The sequence below is a fragment of the Centruroides vittatus genome, unplaced genomic scaffold (genome assembly GCF_030686945.1).
Source record: "Centruroides vittatus isolate TY-2023 unplaced genomic scaffold, ASM3068694v2 contig_425, whole genome shotgun sequence".
NCBI lineage: Eukaryota > Metazoa > Arthropoda > Arachnida > Scorpiones > Buthidae > Centruroides > Centruroides vittatus.
The window spans coordinates 857,875-877,147 of record NW_027122231.1 but is presented as its reverse complement, the minus strand read 5'-3'; the positions used below and the strand labels follow the sequence as shown (position 1 = coordinate 877,147).

At 32.7% G+C, this 19,273-nt stretch overlaps 1 protein-coding gene and 1 non-coding gene across 2 annotated transcripts; one reads left to right on the top strand and one right to left on the bottom strand.

The window, feature by feature from the left end:
- Window positions 1-6,417: 6,417 nt before the first annotated feature.
- On the top strand, window positions 6,418-11,077 carry LOC136976817 (uncharacterized). The gene is made up of 5 exons (XM_067272199.1): window positions 6,418-6,433; window positions 6,672-6,938; window positions 9,721-9,885; window positions 9,957-10,700; window positions 10,965-11,077. Exons 1-5 carry the CDS (start codon window positions 6,418-6,420, stop codon window positions 11,075-11,077), a joined length of 1,305 nt encoding a protein of 434 aa, XP_067128300.1.
- A 1,782-nt stretch (window positions 11,078-12,859) lies between these two features.
- TRNAS-GCU (transfer RNA serine (anticodon GCU)) lies at window positions 12,860-12,941 on the bottom strand. The gene has a single exon. It is a non-coding gene; the product is annotated as a tRNA-Ser (tRNA).
- Window positions 12,942-19,273: the final 6,332 nt, after the last annotated feature.

Genomic DNA, 19,273 nt, shown 5'->3' with positions numbered 1-19,273 from the left:
GCATTCTCCATAATATATACCCTAATATAACATATCCAATCTTATTATTATCTAATTTGATAACGGGATTGTCTAAGCTGTATTAATTCCTTACACCACCATCTAATAACATATTTTTTATTATCACTACTTCTCTGTATCGAGGCTTTCATTGCCAATCTTATAGAATCCTGTATATGTGTAACAAATATTATTATATTATATTTATCATAGAGTATCTCTTTATTTCTATTATTAAAATTTCTGTTTAACTGCCTTTTGCTAAGGGGACTTATTGAATGTCCCGTGAATCGCTCTCGTTGAGTTATCGGAAGAGCTCAGAATAGGTTCCCAGCACTGTCACAAATTGTTCCGGAAGTGCAGTTACGCCGATGATACCAAATAAATTTGTGATAGTGCTGGATTGTCAAAACTTTTGAAGAAAATGGGGAATATATATTACGGTAGGTGCAGATTTCGAAAATTTTTAACTTGGCAGGGAATATGGCAAATGAAAATTGGGCGATAAGTTTTTATCCTTTTTAGGAATAGCAATAATAGATGAAGATATCCACTGATTAAGATCATGATTAAATTGAGCTAGAATTGAAGGCTTTCAGCAAGAGCTGCATGTAACTCAAAAAGAGCCGCATTTGCCCATGCCTGATATATATATATATATATTTGTGTGTATATATAAACATACGAAATCTTTTGTTTAATAAAAAAGATATTATATAAGAAGTGTATATATATATATATATAATTAAAATTGTTATAGATAATTAAATATTATATAGATATATATTCGAAATTCTATATTCGAAACGCTTCAGAATTTAAAATAAAACCGAATCTACGAAATATAATGCATTAAGCGTTGTTTATTAAAATCAATTTGACTACTCTTCACCAATAAAAACATAGTTCTGAGAAGAGCCGTTTGTTTGCTAGATTCAGGAATCTAGCAATTCCGTTTCCAGTTCTCGTTGAAGATCGCCGTTCTATCGAAGCCCTGTTTTCTTTCTGCTGCCACTATGAGATCTTTCTCTGCTTCCCTTTCTCTCTCTTTTCTTACTCCTTCCGTTCTTTTTAATTTGGATCGTCTTCTCTTGGTCTTGCTGGTATTCGAGCTCTTCTTAGATCTTCTCTGTGTTTGAATTATCCTGCTTCCTCTACGTTTTCTTAGGATATCTTTTTGTATCTTTCTGCTGGCGTCACCGAAGATGTGCTTTAAGGTCCGAAGCGTTTCTTGATTGGAAAGAGTCATCTTCTTCAACTCAGTATCTCGAGTTTCTTCGTTTCTTTACCGACGATCGTTTATGGCAATTGATTTCTTCTTCGGAGCAGAAGCAGAATGATGGAATTCGGTACTTCGAACGATATTTAAAGAAACGATACCGTTCTATGACAATCGAATTTTTAAATTCAAATTTAAATGCAATTTAAAATTATTATATTCTTTCATTTCAGCAGCGTTTTTAAATCTCCGAATCGGTTAAAATTTTTGAAAAAACTTTAAAAGAATTCTTATAGAATATACTCATACAATCGGAACGTTATTTATGCCGATTTAACAGGACAGATTTTACTGTAAATTATTGACATTTTTGTTCATGTATTAAATAAAGTTTTTGTTAGCTTAACTATAAAGTTTTCATATTGGAGGTACTCTTTGAGGATTTGAGTGAGTGTCATTTGTCACAAATGTAGACAAAAAATTTAGTTTTTAATAAATTAATTAAATTCATATAATTCATTATAAATAACATTCGTTTACTTCATATTACATAAATTTACTAAAAATATTTTTTCTAATATAAAAAATGTACACTAAACGGGTTTAAAGAACTGGTTAGATTATCATAAAAATTTAATGAATGTCTGTATTACGTGATTTTCAGAGGGAACAAGCCATTGACGCACGTCATCTACATGACTAGAAGCATCCCTTCCCGATTTTTTTGTCAATATTAATTGTAATCTTGACTACAATGGCGGTTCTAGATGGAGGTGTAGAAAGGAAACAATATATTTCATAATTTTTTTACTACCTTAGGTATTCGTTATTGCTCGGAAAAAACATCTAGAATAAGAGAGCAGTCGCGTCCTGTACATTCCCCTAAATCCGCCGTTGCATGACTTAATTTACCATCTTCCATTATTCGTAATAAGAAAGTTAATTACTTAAATTAATAAATTACTTCTCCTCTTATTAAATAAATAAATATATATATATATATATATATATATTTAATATTTACAGGTTTATAAATGGAAGAAGTCGGACTCTGTCTCAACTGTTACTTTAAACCATTCACGTTTGCGCTAAAATGCTTTGGCGTTGACATTGTCAAATCATGCAATACACATAAGACACAAAGCAAATTATATTATTTTTATCGCTTAGCGATAACTTTAAGCTTTTGGATAATTGCTTTTATATCAATTTATTTGGTTTGGACCGATAAAGATACTTGCATTGAGAATTGCGCAGGTTTTGTATACAACATAACAGATAGCGATGCCAGTATTTTAGTCAGTAAAATATTTTTTATTGGCTTAGTATTTATAATTACAATGTGCTTCACTATGACGTTTGTCTGCAAAAAGTTTTCATTTCGATTCCAACAACTAAATTATGAGGAAGAAGAGACAACTTTACATAATTTAAAATTAAAATTGCATTCAATGGTATATATTGGTATGATTTCTGGCAGTATTACCTATAGTATTGGCATGACATTAGCTACTAATTCACTACCAATGCCAAAAGATGAAACTAATTTTAAAGTATGTCTGATTATTTATCAGTTAATATACTGGGTTGTCATGGGAGTGATACTTAACATTGCTGCTTGCATAATGTTAGTATTCTTTGTCTTTACGAGCAGATTCAAAGATATAACTATGCAATTAAAAAACTGCAGACAGAGACAACATTCAATTAAAGTAATTATTTACACAGAAGAGAATAAATACGCAGAATTGTGCGAGGTTATTGAAATGAATGATAATGCATTTGGAACATACTTTACATTAGTTGATTTGTGTTTTATACATTCTACGGCATGCAGTTTCTATTATGTCATTAATTTTGATGAATATATGGAGCGCGCATTTTTTCTCATTGTCGGCATCTCTTTGATTTTAATTTTAATTAGTGTAAGTCTGGCTGTTGGAGAAATAATTAGAGAGGTAAATAAATTATTATTACTATGTTGTTATAAATTCAATTGTGTATTCTTATATTTAAAATAAAATATGTTTAAATTACAAAATTTTCAGTCATTACAGCCAATTTACGAATTATACGTATTTAATACGAATCATCTGGATATAAATGACTTAATGAAGGTAAGAACAATATACATCACATGCTAATTAAATCGCTTATTCATTTTACAATTAAGTAAGCAATTTATCATATATAAATTCTACTTTCACGTTTTCAATTCTTTTAAGATAATTACGTTTATGAAAAGAATAAACGGAGAATATGTCGGATTTCACTATTTTGGAACAGTTCCAATCAGCAAAGAATTCACAATTGAGGTTAATAATTATCGAAATTTTTATATTATCTCTTAAAACAATATTTGAAATAGAAATTTGTAGTTTTAAAATTTTATACCGTATAAGATATAATAAGAAATTTATAAACTGTAAAAATTGGCATTAATTTTATTTATTAATATGAACTAAAATAGAAACTGCACTGAAAGTTTTCAATATCACATTAAAATAAGTCTTGCCCATTTGTGGTGGAGTGGAAACAACCACTATCACTAATAGTTGGTTGCGGGTTCGCTCTTCTTCAACGGGTTGACCGGCGTAGAGTTTTCCGGGGTTTCTTTATGTGCGTAATACCTAAATAGGAGCCATTTTTCCACAGAAAGGCGTCTCGAAGGCACTTTCTTGGCAGATCACGCAAGCGTTACGTTGCCTTATTTCATTTTCATACCTTTTTTGGCAATCATTGCATATCGATATTTTTAATTGTTTTTGTTTGATCTAGTTAACAATTATCTGTTCACAATTTTAATATATATATATATATATATATATATTTATGCAAATTTTAACGTTGTTTAAAGGTAATATTTAATGAGTAGCCTCAAAAGAAAGGTCGACTCCGCGGTGTAACTGTTAATTTCCTCATTTGGGTGCAAAGAAAGAGACAAAAGTTAGAAGACACTTTTATGTATTATTTAATTTTAAGAACTTTACCGAAATTTTGTAACTAAGATTTGTAACTAAATTTTTTAACTAAAAATTCCATTAGAATCAAATGTATAAATGTGACAAAATCTGATTTGTGACTTGAAGTATAAACATATTAAAACGATAAAATAGCAAAATCACATTAATAAAAGTAAGATTGTTTTACAAGATAAATGTCTTAAAACTATGTTGTAAGTGGGTCGAAACTATATATTTCACCCACGTAATGCATCATATTTAAATTAATACAAATTTTAATAGTTTTATTATTTTAACTTATTCTTTTTTGTTCTTGCAGATGGTCAGTTCTATTTGGAGTAGCTTATCGACGCTTTTACAATTTAGAGAACTCACCCAAGCCACTGGAAATAAAATCTGCGAAAAATCTGTGATAGATTTTGCATAATTTGTATAGCCTACTTCACAACTTAACTCTTAAATCATCACTCTCAGCGGGAAAACAGAACAATTTTACACCTTTTGCGACGAAATTTTACAATTGGGTGCTGAATACCATACCGTTTCTAAAAAGTAGATAACAAGAAATTCAACTAATTGAGATTGAAAAAAATAAATAACCAAATTCGCTCTAAAAACACCGTCCACACAACCTCAATGGACCCAATTGAACGACTGCTGCGATGTATCACGGTATCGTTTCCAGACCTTGTGTTTATAGACTTTGCACCGATGTAGTTTCCGCCACGTGGCTGCAATACAAAACTGAAATCTATGATTTGTGTAACATTTTATTCAAAAATAATTTCTCTTTTAAAGTATCTTGCATTTGATTTATTTTAGGACAGTGTATAGTAACGATTAATTAGTCAATCAATCATTAAAATTTTAATCGACTTAAAGTTATTTTCTTTGATTAAATCTCAATTTGTTTAGATCTTTTCTTGTTACTAATGTTCATTACAACAAATAACAATAATAATAAATCCATAAAAAATCTAAAAGAAAGTTTAAAAGTTAGTTTATAAATTTTACAAATTAAATCAAAGTTGCCCAAACTACAACCCCAGAGCCAAATACGGCCCAAGTATATATTTGACAACTGATAGAAATAGGCCTACTTTTTAACGATGTATTTCCGGAATGTACTTGTGAATCTGTAAAGAAAAGAAAAAACTTTACAAGTTTGCCAATAAGCTGCTGTTCGGATTAATCGATTTCTTCATAATTAAATGGTTTATGTGGTTAGTCACTTACTTTTTCTTTAAAAAATAACAGGCCTGGGTCCAAGTCTAAATTACTTTCGATAATACCAAAGGTATATTATCCAATAATAACAGATTACTTACGTTGCGTATTCGAACATCAAACCGCACGTAATAGCCTAAGTCCTAAGAGATTAACATCCAATAAATTCACCCATGGTATGACTTTGAATATGAAACGCCTCTGCTATTAGATACGAAACCTTGGTATTATCGAAAGTAGTTAAGACCTGATTTCTTTCGCCTGTGTTGCAATAGAACCACGGAACTGAGACTGAATCCAGGTTTATAATTCTTTTTATTTAGATTGTCTTTTGATTCGATTTATAAGCTTAAATTAAAAATTAATATGAATTACAAACTAAATTAAAAGGCATCAAAATTTTACAATAATTATTTTCTCGGCTTTTATATATAACAGAAGGGAAGTACGGCGATCGATCAAAAATGACCTCGAATTTTTGTACTCGGGAGTTTGAAACGTCGAGAAATGTAAAATATTCCGAGATTTTTTTCTGTATGTATGAATGTTAGTCTGTGGGAGGGTCGCAATTTCGTTTACTCTGTTTGAAGCTTAATAATTCCTGTGCTTTTTGTCGAAAATTTTTGAAACTTTGCAGGGGAATTTGATTTTTTAGGAGGATTAAATTGATGCTATTAGCTTTTGGTGATTAAAGATGGGGGTGGAGAGATAAAGGGATTCGTGTGTCGTAGGGTTAGGTTTCGTGTGTTTCCAGTAGGGTCAGAATTGACGATTTTTTTCGTTATTAGCATTTACAATTTTGTTTATAAACCCATCTCTACCTTCAAAATTAAGTTTTTTGCCACTTAAATAAGTTCGAACAATATTAGCAAATAATTTTAAATGCTTTCGATTTTGTCGTTCGAAGTTCTACTTTTATAATCTTAGAACTTAAATTCAAAGTAACTGGTAGAATTTCATTTTGAATTTGTATTAGATAGAAATAAATCCAAACTTCAAAACATTAATATGGAAGCAGAATTTGGTAAGAATATTACATGCTTCTTGCATTTTTTAACATAAAATATGTAGTGTCCTTCTATGTTGAGATTAATGGTGAAATACTAATTTAAATTAGAATTTTCGTAATTAAGCATCAAGTCTGTCTTGACATGAAGTTTTAGCTTACTGCAAATTTTATTTTTCACGTCTTAATAATTGTGTGAATCGTCAATTATTCTTAATATCGTGGAAAATATTAATGAACTTTTTCTTCATTATAGAAAGTGATCTACTATCTAGATCTGTCAATAGAAATGATAACTCTTATCCTCCATCTCATCCTCAGAAAATTCCTAGTCCTCTTAATGCCTTTATGATATTTTCACAAGAATACAGGAAGCAAGTGACACTACAATATATCAAGGAGAATAATACAATGATAAATATTCGTCTTGGAAAACTATGGAAAAGCTTAAGTAAAGGTATTAAGGATGAATATTACAAGAAAGCAAAATTTGCCAAATGGAGACATCGACGTAAATATCCAGGTAATATTCTTGGATTTCAGTGAAACTATTCAGGATTGGTGGCTTTCTAGCCCGTAGCAACAGCATGTAAGACTACATTATCAAACTCATCCTTTCCCTACTTTTTCTATCTTTTCGCGCTTTTTTAACGGGTCTATTTTCGATTGTCGGAACTCGGCTACACTCAGTATTAAATTAGGACCGAGTTGAGTGTGATTGAGTGGTGTCGTGGTAAAGGATAAGGCCCGACGTATCCGGGTCACGGCATTCCTGAAAAATTTCTAGATTCACCTGAACTCAAACCCAGATTCTTCAGAGCTGCAGATTAGCGCCTTTACTACTCTGACATACTTTGTTATTAAGACGGATTTTACCCACAATAAAGTTGGATAATATGGATTCAACGACTCAGATTGAGGTGTTCATAAAAATTCATGAGAACAGAAATATAATTCAAACCCACGTCGTTCCGAATGAACGATGTAAGTTCGGATTCTATTTCTGTTCTCATAAATTTTAAACAATCTACAGTGATACCATGTTGCAAGACAATCAGACTTGCAATCACCTGATCATATAAATTAAATTAAACAATTAGCTTGTTTCGAATATTTGACTTTATTAACAGTATAATTTTATAACGTTTGAGTATTTTATTAAGTCGTTATTTTGTATTTTAATAAAATAGAAATAACAAATGAGAAATATTCCAATAACAGGTCAACGAATGACAAAAAATGATAAAATCTTATATCAGGAACCACGACATTAGATTAATCACGAGTGTATGAACTTGTCAAGAACGAAAAAAGCCGATTGATAATATTCTAAAAAGTATAATATAAGTCTAATATTCTAAAAATTGTAAACCTATAAATTTCCACTGTTGTTCATCTGTTTGGCTGTCTGTCCTAACTTAATCTCAAGAATAGAGTTAGATAAATAAAAGTCAAGATCAGATATGGAAACCGTTCGGACAGGAGGCCCCGATTAGTTATATGAACCTTCGATATAAACCGGAAATCGCGTTATTTTAATTCAAAAATTTTTCCCTGAAAGGAGTTAGATAGATAACAGGCATGATTCTATTGTTAACTGGAAAAGTTTGATGTACAGGGCAAGGCACTACTAATTTGAGGTGGAAAGCATATAATTTAAATTAAATATATAAAAAATATGATTAAACATTGCAGCCCGGCATTGTGACGGTGCTACAATAAATAATTGCTCGTTTAAAATTTATTTTTCATCAACAGTATTAACAAATCAGCCAATAATATATTCTCCTTTATTGTTCACGACTTCTTTCCAATGTTGCACTAACTTTTCAATACCTTGAAGGTAGAAATCAACAAATCTTCTGTTCATGGAGCTACGTTTTCAGTCATTGTTGAATGAAAGCCTCGCATATTGTTGAAGAGCAACCGATTTGATCAAAAATGCTATTCTAGAGAAAACAGAGCTGTAGAATAGCATTTCTGGTCAAATTAGCGACGTGGGGCAAGCGTTGAAGAGGCACGCCGTGTCGCCAGTCGGGTCATTTCAGCTGAATATCCTTGTTGAGCCAATGCATTTGCTGAAGGTAACGCTCTGCATATCCGTTTTAAACAATCCGTGAAAAACTAAAAACGAATTCTAGCATTTGTCTAATTATTTACTACTTATTAAGTTTATTTCATAAAAAAAAAAAAATTGAAATCCTTACTAGACGAAATAAAACGCAAAATTATCAGCTAACAAAATTAAAATTTTATTCCAATAAAATTCTCACACATGTCTTCTTTTGATGATATTAATGACTTACACACCAGATTATCTAGTTTACATATTTATTTACAGTCAAACTGTTTTTATGCGGGGGATAGGGACCGCATAAAAAAAGTCTCACATAACTCAAAACCGTACGAAATAGAATTTATTGACAACAGATGTCAGCACTTGACTGCATCGTCTGGTTTATCGTCTGTTTTACATATTTTTGTCCAGGTGGTGTTTTGTTGACTTAAAAAGTAAATTATTTCATTTTTCGCATATTCATGCAATAATATTACTATAATAAGTGCATTTATGCTATAATAAGTTTATTTAGCTATAATAAGTCAACGTGAGACATGACGAATCGCACGAGACTAGTCGCCAACTATACCGCACAAATTAAAAAATCGCATAAAAAAATCGTCTTCTTTTGATGATATTAATGACTTACACACCAGATTATCTAGTTTACATATTTATTTATTCGATTTTGCATTGTAAACAATATTGAATCTCCAAGTTTTCTCGAAGGGAACCGAATTGCCAGATTTGGATAAAATGTAAAAATTCTGTAAATGGTGGAATTTATTAGATATTTTCTCTTCGGAGAAATTATCCCATAGTACAAATATTGAGTAAAATTTTAAAGTTAAAGAATAACTTATAACAGAAGAAAGCGGCACAGTTTATTCGTTAAGTATAATTTTAAAATTTACAGAGAAAATTACGTTCTTTATTCTGTCCCTCGCTTCTAATGAATTCATTTTTTTGAATTTTGTATTTTGTCTTAAATTATTTATATTATAAAACTTAGGATACTTTTTAAAAATCTTTCTGCAATAAGAGAGACTTTTTGGTAAGCTCATTGTGGGTTCGGCCTGACTCACAATGGAGCGGCTGTGTGGTGACGGGGGATCCCTTTATATCCAAATAGACCGCCTCCCGAATTCCATCCGGATTCAATCCCGTAGGTTTCCACCTTAACCGTTCTGTTATCTGGCTGTCCAAACATAGATAGGATACTAAAACATTATATATTTTTCCTCAGACTATGAATATAATTCATTTGTGGCTAGGAAGAATAAGAAAATCAAGCGAGCAATACTGAACAAGAATGTTTTTTCATGCAATACGCTGCATACACCTACTTCAGTTGCATCAAATAATGAATCTGGAAACAATCCACCAGCAGAATTTAATGAAAAAGAATTATGTATGATTTAATTGTATTATTTAGATATGTTTAACTATTTGCAATTAATATAATTTCTATTTTATAAACAGTTGCACAAAAACAAGTACGAGCAAAAGAGATATCCAAACTTTCTGAACCTATTGATATGCGCAATCCAGAAAATACATTGTTCAGTTCTTATCCCGAATATACTTCGGTGAAAAGAAAACGCGAAAATTACAATTTACAAGATTCTACTTCCGAAATTCAGTATTTCACTGAAGATTTTTATAATAAATATATTATTCAAGAGCCTAAAAAGTCAAAACTTTCTTCTTCTTCTGAGCAGGAAACAAGAGATAGCGACTTCAACATGACTATAAAAGAAGAAAATGATTTGCAGAATGTGAAACTTGAGAAATATTCTACTACAAGAGATTATATTAAGGAATCTGATCATCCAGAAAAGAATCAAGCATCAGTAAAACAATTTTGTGATAGTAATAATAAAAGTATTGTAAAAAATGAAATGTACATTGTGCAAAACTTATGCGACATTTCGTTGCCAAACTGTTGTTCTGGAGGCCAATTATGTTGTTATCCACAATGTCCAAGTTCAAGTTTTGTCGGATTGGATTCTGTTGAACATCGTAATTATTTGCATTATGTCAGATCGAATGGTTGTCATTTCGGAAATCAAAATAGGTTACTTAACGAACAAAGTTATGTAAATATCAACTATGAAAGATTTCTTCAAACTTATCAAACAAGACAAAGAATACAAAGTCATGTCGCTATGGTTGGCAGCCATCTCAATCCCATTCCTCCCTGTTCTTATCCTGAAAAACTGATAGGTAAACAATTGTGTCATCTAAAATAATTATAAATGTTTAAAATATACTTTTTATAAATTTTCTGAACATCTATATGTTATTTGCTATAAATTTTAAGAACTTATCAAGGACTTATTTTTGGTTTGACAAGTCCTTAAAATTTATAGCAAATAACATATAGATGTTCAGAAAATTAATTACAATATTGGACAAAAAGCAAATAATTATATATACTTTTTATGTATAAAACTGTTATAAAACTTAATAATAATCTATAAATTACAGATAATCCAGAATTTTATGGATCATCAAATGAAAGATGCCCATTCTTAGTCCATTCTGTACCTCGCAATGGACCTGAAATATTACCTCAATCACGCCTTATATTTAAATGGTAATTGTGTTTTATTTTTAATATGTTTTATTATTCCAGAAGAAAGATTTTATCAACTTATGAAGACGAAACTTTAATCCGTTCTTCTATTTATCTTAATAGAAACAATCCAGGTTCATTTTTTGGTCTGCAATAATCAGATCCCCGATAAAGTTGAATCTTTTAATTATTATATATATATTATTCAAAATTAATTAACTATCTAACAATTTTTGTTGTTTCAATAAAATTATAATTTACAATATTCATATACAAAAATTTATATTATAATTTAATTTAATACTCATTCCGAGAGAGTAATAAAATATAATGATTATTTTACAAACGTTCTGTATTAATCGATCGGAAACTGAATATATTGCAAAGTATTAGAAGATTATATGAGTTAGAAACATTTGCATTGTTTTTGGCATTATATTGTTCTGACAAAGTAATGACTGCCATTTCGTAATTGTGACAATATTTTAATTTTATGGACACTATCGTAATATATTATTTATAAAATGAAAACTACATTACTACATAAAAAGAAAAATATAAATTCTGAATTTTAAACAATAATAAATCTCCGAAAACATACCTGTAAACATTACAGGTACAGAAACTGCCATCAAGCTTGCGTCCGCGTCTTTTTTAGATCACACTCGGTAGATTTTGCTCTCTATTTTTTGTCATAGAAAACGTTCGTTTAACATTTAGTTTTTATAATCTTACAATATTTTATACAAGTTCTTATATATTTCAGTGTTATTTGATTGATCATAAGAATATTACATACATTTGTATGCGTCTCAGTTATGATTTTAATCGATACACTTAAAATACAGTTATACCTCTGGGAACTTTTTCAAATACATCTCTCGATGTTTCTGTTTTTACTTTTACATATTTCAATGTTTGAAATTCTATCCTGTATATTTATGTAATAGGAACGTTGATGACTCATTAGTTTAATTTTAACCAGCAATATAACGTTGCAATGAGCTCGATATACAATGCACACAAACAAATATATACTATAACTAAATTTAATTCACTATAGACCTAATATAAAATATTGTACAAATTTTCTTATAATAAACATACGAAACCTGCCTCTGACATTATTTAGTTATTATTTAAACTAACAAATATAGCCAAATTTACTTATCTCTATTTATGTGCGGTGCTAGAGGACCAATGCCACCGGCGTTCAGTAAAATATTGAAGTCCTCCAAAATTTCACCTAACTTTTGCTGTAGATGAGATACGAAATTTTCGAGATATATTTTTACGTTCATCCGAAAAATGAATCGTTAGTTCGAAGTGTCATATTACTAAACAACCGCACTTGAAACTTCTTCAGCTTGTGTCGTGCTTAAATAAATGCACAAGTCGTTTAGCCTGGAACCGTCAACTTTATACACTCGTAACCATCATGTCACCAGAGGATTTGCGAACTAATTGATGTTCGCCTGTAAGTTAAGATAGTGATTCGAGTCGACTGTGACGTCACCAAATGTCGTTGGACAACTTCTCACACAGCAAACTAGAACCCCTGCGTGGACAAAAGATGAAGTGTGACGCCAGTAAATGCAGGATGTTAAAACTCGTATAAATACGGCTGGTCGTTAACGAATGCATAAATATTCGCCATTGACTTTGGAAAAAGTTTTATGTAAAAATAGAAAGATTACAAGGCTAAAGAGAAATATTACAATGCGATTTCTTCGCGTGCGTTTGACCCCGCAAGATCGCTCCGAACTAAACGCAAGCTAAAAAAAGACGCGGCCAAAAAGTACGTTCCCGACGAGGGTGGGATTTGAACCCACGCGAGTAAAACCCAATGGATTAGCAGTCCATCGCTTTAACCCCTCGGCCACCTCGTCACGAAGCTTATTCCTATCTTTCGATACTTGCATTTTCGCCAACCACTCAACGCTTGGCAATAACAGTTGCACTAGGATCAGTGCCGTAACTAGCCATTCCATGTGCCCTGTGCAAGAATTTGAATTTAGGCCCCTTAATTAATTAGGTTTCGAAAAATAATAAAACAAACACATGTATTTTGGGCACCCTTCCAAGTGCACCAGTTGCACCCGCCTAGTTACGGTACTGACTCGAAATATTGGCTGATGTAGCATGACGAGTGATCGGGTGATGGCATTGGCGATAACACGGAACACTGTCTCACAGCGTATTTCGTCTGCCGAACACTGAAAACTCAATTTTGACTCGAGCGATGTGGCGTCTTCTTGACTGTAGTGATACGCAACAAAGCTGGTTGGATGCAGCTTTGTTGCGTATATTAATAATGATGAAATTTATAATCAGACAATTAGATTAGACACTTGCTGCACGGTTTTTCAAGCAGAAATGCTCGCTATTAAATTGGCAATAAATTGGACTAAGGATTCATATGACAATGCTCATATACATATATATACGGATTCCCTGTCAGCACTTAATATTATAAACAGTACTAAATTGCATCCAATTGCTGAGGAGATTAGACAATTAATACGCTTATCTAACTGTAATTATACTGTTACCTGGGTTAGAGCCCACCAGGGAACAACTGGAAATGAAAGAGCTGACACCTTGGCCAAGCAGGCTGCAGAGAATACCTCTTTGATAATAAACTATAATAAACTCAGTCAGCGTACCTTACGACGAATGTTATGGGAAGACACAATGTACAATTGGCAAGATAGATGGAACGAAAACAGAAGTCATATAACTTATGATTACATACCGGATATACAACAATTTTATAAATTAAAATGGTTTACCCCGAATTATTATACCACTCAATTCTTTACTGGCCATGGGAAGTTCGCCAGCTATCTGGCCAGATTCACTAATAGGACATCGAATGAATGCCCTACTTGCCATATCATAGATGGCTCGAAACACTACTTCTATAATTGTGTAATGACTGAGAGAGAAAGACAAGAACTAAGGGTACTGATGGAGGAGCTTGGTGTGAGATGGCCATGCAACTTATCAGATATTTGGATAAACAAAAATGTTTACAATGCTTTTATAAAACTTGCCAAACAAACTGTTAAAATTGCAAATCAACTCATATATAATTAGTATATCTTTAGTATAAAATAACTTGGTGTATCATTGCTTATATTCAATTCCATTTACATACTACATCCATCATTGATATTCTATACTCAATTTCTCTTTAATAAAAGTGTCTATACTTTGAGTGAAGCGATGACCAGGTGCTTTCTCCTAATCAACTAAACATTAACTATCTTAGTGATTGCCCTACGAAAGGAAGTACTGTATTAACTATATGTACTGACAGAATACATTTGTACTGGCGAGTTCTAACTACCAGCTTGTACCGCAGCCTGTTTTATTAATTTGAGTACTAACAGAGCACACACTAAGAACGGCAATCTGTGTACTGATAAAGCACACTCTAAGAAGTGTAATACTCACCAGCTAGAAATGTACTTTTAACAGCTTATGATGGAACAGAGAAATTACTATGTCAGTGTCAACCCTTACGGGTGAGATGCTTAACGAACAACCTACGTTATTAATAAAACGTTTCGATGGAGAAGTGCTCCTTTGATATTGAACTTATAGGTGTGGTGAACTACTGTAATCTTCAATGGTCTCGTCGGGAGCAAACCGACCGACCTTTTTTTTTTTTTTTTTTTTTTTTACAGTGGTGTTCATTAATTTCCTTCAACGCGCTTGGCAGGTTTAGTGAGATCAACATGTCTATAATATCTTTCAACGAATTCTAGACTTTTAGTTTAGCTTTCTTAATTTACCACTTAAGTGCCTCAACGTCCTCCAATGTGTCTTCAGTATGTTCATAAGTGTTTTAATGTGCTTCGTATGCATTAGTGTGCCTAATAGGCTTAGTGCTTAGTGTGTTTCAATGTTTAAATCAATTCAATGTGCTTGAGTGTGTCTCAACATATCATTGTGGTGTTTTCAATGGGTCAAGTGTGCTTCGAATAAGTTTCGGCAAGCTCCTAAATCTGTGCAATGGGTTTTCTCTGTGTGCCTCGATATCTTAGTGTTCAGCGTGTTTCAAGTAATCAACGTGCCCTGATGTATACGACGTGTTTTTAACTGTAGTACGAAATTTCAGTTTTTTGTGGAAACCAATGTGTTTATGTTTGCTTCAGTTGTGCATTGAGAGGTGCTGCTTTTAGGTCGTCCCTTAGTGCGTGAACTCTACATCGTCTGAGAGTTGCGCCTTGTTAAAGGCAAAGTGTCTTAAACTATAGACATACTGGATCACCTGTAGACCACTCATCAGGCATTCTCCATTTTGGATCTCTGCTTTTCCTACAGGCAAACATTTCGACATTTTAATTGCTGAATAAAACTATGACTACCACGGATGTGCCTACAGTTTTCAGCAACTATAATTACCTATAATAACTATAATCTTTTTTTTTTTTTTGTTTTGTTTTGTTTTTTGTTCATTTAATTTATTCATTTAAACACTATGAATTATTATTACAAATACTATATTGTTCTTACATATACATATGTACTTATTCTATTTATTCTTTAATTACTTTAACTGTACTAATGTATATATATATTTACTCAATGTTACTCTATTTAATATTTTACAAACCTCTCGGTAATGCATACGCGGGGCCGAGAAATGTACTTTTGTACCTAAATAAAGAATGTATGTATGTATGTATGTATGACTGTAGTGAGATGGCTTTTTACTTTACTGGATGAATGCTAGCGTACCACTATGAACATCCTGAAATCGCTCAGGTTAGTTCTGCAGGCAGACAAATCGCTGAACTGCAAGCCCTAATCTGCAACAACATTGTGGAAGAAACGAGTTACGCGGAAGCGAAGCACTTCACGTAAATTCGCAGACATTTGGTTCGTTCCGTCGATAGCTCAGCTGTAAAGCGGTGGACTGTAGCGGCATAGCTATCTGTAGGTCGGTGGTTCAAATCCGCCTTGACGGATTTGATTGCTTTTTTCTCACGTTTGGCGTCAAAACTTATGAGAATCAATTCACAATCTATGCGATACATGTCGTTTCGAGAGCACGTGTATGCCTAAAAACTCGCCCAGCGAGAGTTTTGTTATTTTTTTATTTCATTTTTCATTGCAGATGTCGCGATCGAAGGCGACAGTCCGCGATTTTGCGCAAAATTAAGAGAAAAGCTGTAACGAGCAGTTGTACTTTTGGCGCTGTGATTGTTTTCACCAAAGCATTCATTCGACTCGACCGACATAAATTCGAACATATGAAGGCGTGAAAGAACTCACAGCTGCTTAACACTGATTCGATATAACGCGGTCTGCTCGAAGCCTTAAAAATAGCTCAAAATTTACGCTGATTCAAATTATCGCGGTATTTCATTGATTAGTGTATAATGCGATTATTTATGAACACTAACCAGTTAGCAAAAGGTTGCAATTCGTCATAGATTTAAGAAAAGTACAGCACTATGTTTGTTTGGTGCAATTTCGGAAAAAATATAACATCATGGATGTCATAGGCAATATCGACTTCGCTTAGCAAGAATTAACTGATAAATGCATGAACGGAGTGTGGAAGAAGTTATGGCTGAAGGTATCCAAGAATTCTCATCGAGAAGAGCCTAGCGTTAGGTTAATCAAACTCAACCTAATCGATCCAGCAGGACTAGATGTAGACGAGCAGGATATTGAGGAGTTACTGCAAGTTTCTGGTGAGAGTCTTGCCAAAGCCGACCTTTAAGAACTGGAGGAACTGGAATTCATATAAAACTGGAAAATAGTGATTCTGTAAACGAAGAACCCAAAGAACGTACTACAGATTTCCTGAGTAAGGGTTTGGTAACGATAACCGAAATCGTCGATCAAATCGTAGCGAATGATCCAAATTTTTAAAGGAGTGCAAAAGCAAAACGAGGCGTTTTGGATGCGATTTTCTGTTTGTGTTATTTAACATATACAGTAGAGCAGGGCTTCTTAAACTATGGGTCGCGACGCCATTTGGGGTCGCTTAGCGAAATCTTGGGGTCACGAGATTTTAATGCAAAATATTGAAAATAATTTGTGAGTGTTTGAAAATGGCATGCTTTGTGTCGTAGGTTTCGTGAATTGAACTTTGTGTCACTTCTGGTGCAGCGAGACGATTCAGCAACACTGACTGTAGTGTGAACTAGTGTAGTGTTGTTGCTTTTCAGTGTATTTAGTTGTCTCTGTTCCATTGTAACACAAGAGTGAACCATTATTGTTTTTGCAAATTTGTATACATCTTCAATATATATGTGTATTTTCATTGTATTTCATATGTATATTGCAAAATATTTATATATCTTTATTTTATATATATTTTGGGGGGACGCGAAAAAATCACAATCATAAATGGGGTCGTGAATAAAAAAAGTTTAAGAAGCTCTGCAGTAGAGCATCGATTATCCGACTCAATTGGGGACTGAGGTTGGTCGGATAAGTGAAAAAACGGATAACCGAAAAGTATGAAAAAATACATTATTAGTATAGTGTATTAGTATATTAGTATATCCCATGTAATAAGCATATTAGTATATCGCTATTAACCTACTTCGCGTTAAATTTTCATCGATGTTAAGCCTAACAAAATTTTTTAACAAAATAATAATCATCGTTAAATTATTTCTTTATTTTGCACAAAATAAATACAGAAATAAATAAATAATAGAAAATTAAGCCTGGTTTAAATACTGGCTTCCCTTTCATGGTCGAGTCAGTGTTTCCAGCTAAAACACGCAAAAATTTAACAAAAATAATATTAAAGTAGCCAAGAAATAGCCAAATATTGTAGCGCCACATCACTAGCGAACATTTGAATTTGCCGACTAGAACGCGGTCGGTTAAGCGATGTAACGGTTGATCGGGAGTCGGATAATCGATACTCTACTGTATTATTAAGCAAATTAATATAAAAACAAGTTAAAATTAAAGTAAAATCTGTTTATATTTGGTTGCGTGTTCTCCTTTCCCTATTTACTCTGTTAAAATGATCTCGTTTAACGCTGTTTTGTTTAGCGCTTTGTCGTCTAGGAACGCATCTCCGTGTTAAGCGAGGTCTTACTGTATTCAATATTTGAACCGAAATAGCGTAATACTGACACTTGTGTTCGGGTATGCACGTACGATCAACTAAGAAGAAAGAACAGGTGGAAGTTTGTTTCCGCGCATGTCAAGCCGATGCGGAAGTGACATCCGAAATATGTGTTACAAAGTGTTCCGTTTCATCCGTGCTTTATTGGCGCTGCGCAGTCCAAACGAAACTAGTCCGAAGATCGTAGATAACGTCCTGTGCGGAGGCGAACATTTAGCATAACTGAAATTCTGTCTGAAATTCTGTCTGAAAGTCAGTTGAAGACGGTTGCCCCTGACGGGAGTCGGAGGGGCGTTACTATCTTCTTATATTTGCATTTTCGCCAACGCTTGGCAACTACAGTTGCACTCAGAATATTGGTTGCAGTAGCGTGGCTAGTGATCGAGTAACGGCATTGTCGATAACACGGGACATTGTCTCACGGCGTATTTCGTCTCCCGAACACTAGAAACTTGATTTAGACTCGGACGATGTGACGTCTTCTCTGTAGTGATACGGCTTTTTACCTTACTGGATAAATGCCAGCGTACCACTACGAACAACCCGAAATCGCTTCCGTGGCAAAAAAAACTTTAGAACAAAGTCAAAAATTGATTGCTAGGTACTGTACGTCAAAAAACATAGATTCTTTCAATATACATAATTAATATTTAATTAATGTTATCATAGCATGTAGAAATCTGTATCCACATCAATGAAGAATGCAGATGAGAATGAAGATGCAGATTTTTAGATTTCAGAAAGAAATTTGCACACACATAAATAACAACTAAATGTGGATGTAGATTTTTAAAGTTAGAATGAAACGGAGCACAATATCTGACCAATCAATAATCCTCATCAATGATAAAGTTTTCGATCTTTAGATGATATAATAAAATCTGCAAGAATTTAAAGATCCAACTTTAAATTTCTTCTTAGAATTAAAAGATCTTGCAAGAATTAGAATGGAAAAGAAGTTGGATCTTTTAACTTTAAAAGTTAGAATGGAAAAGAAGACAATCTCCAACTGCTTAATAAACCCACATTGCTGATTTAGATGCTTATGTTAAGATGTTTCGCCCCATTCTGTTTTGTAATAAATAAATATCAAAGAAAACTTAAGCCACA

Excerpts from the sequence above, each read along its gene's own strand:
- LOC136976817 (XM_067272199.1), top strand. Across the intron at positions 9,886-9,956 it reads ATTTAATGAAAAAGAATTAT|TTGCACAAAAACAAGTACGA; the intron begins GTATGATTTAAT and ends TTTTATAAACAG. Across the intron at positions 10,701-10,964 it reads TTATCCTGAAAAACTGATAG|ATAATCCAGAATTTTATGGA; the intron begins GTAAACAATTGT and ends TATAAATTACAG.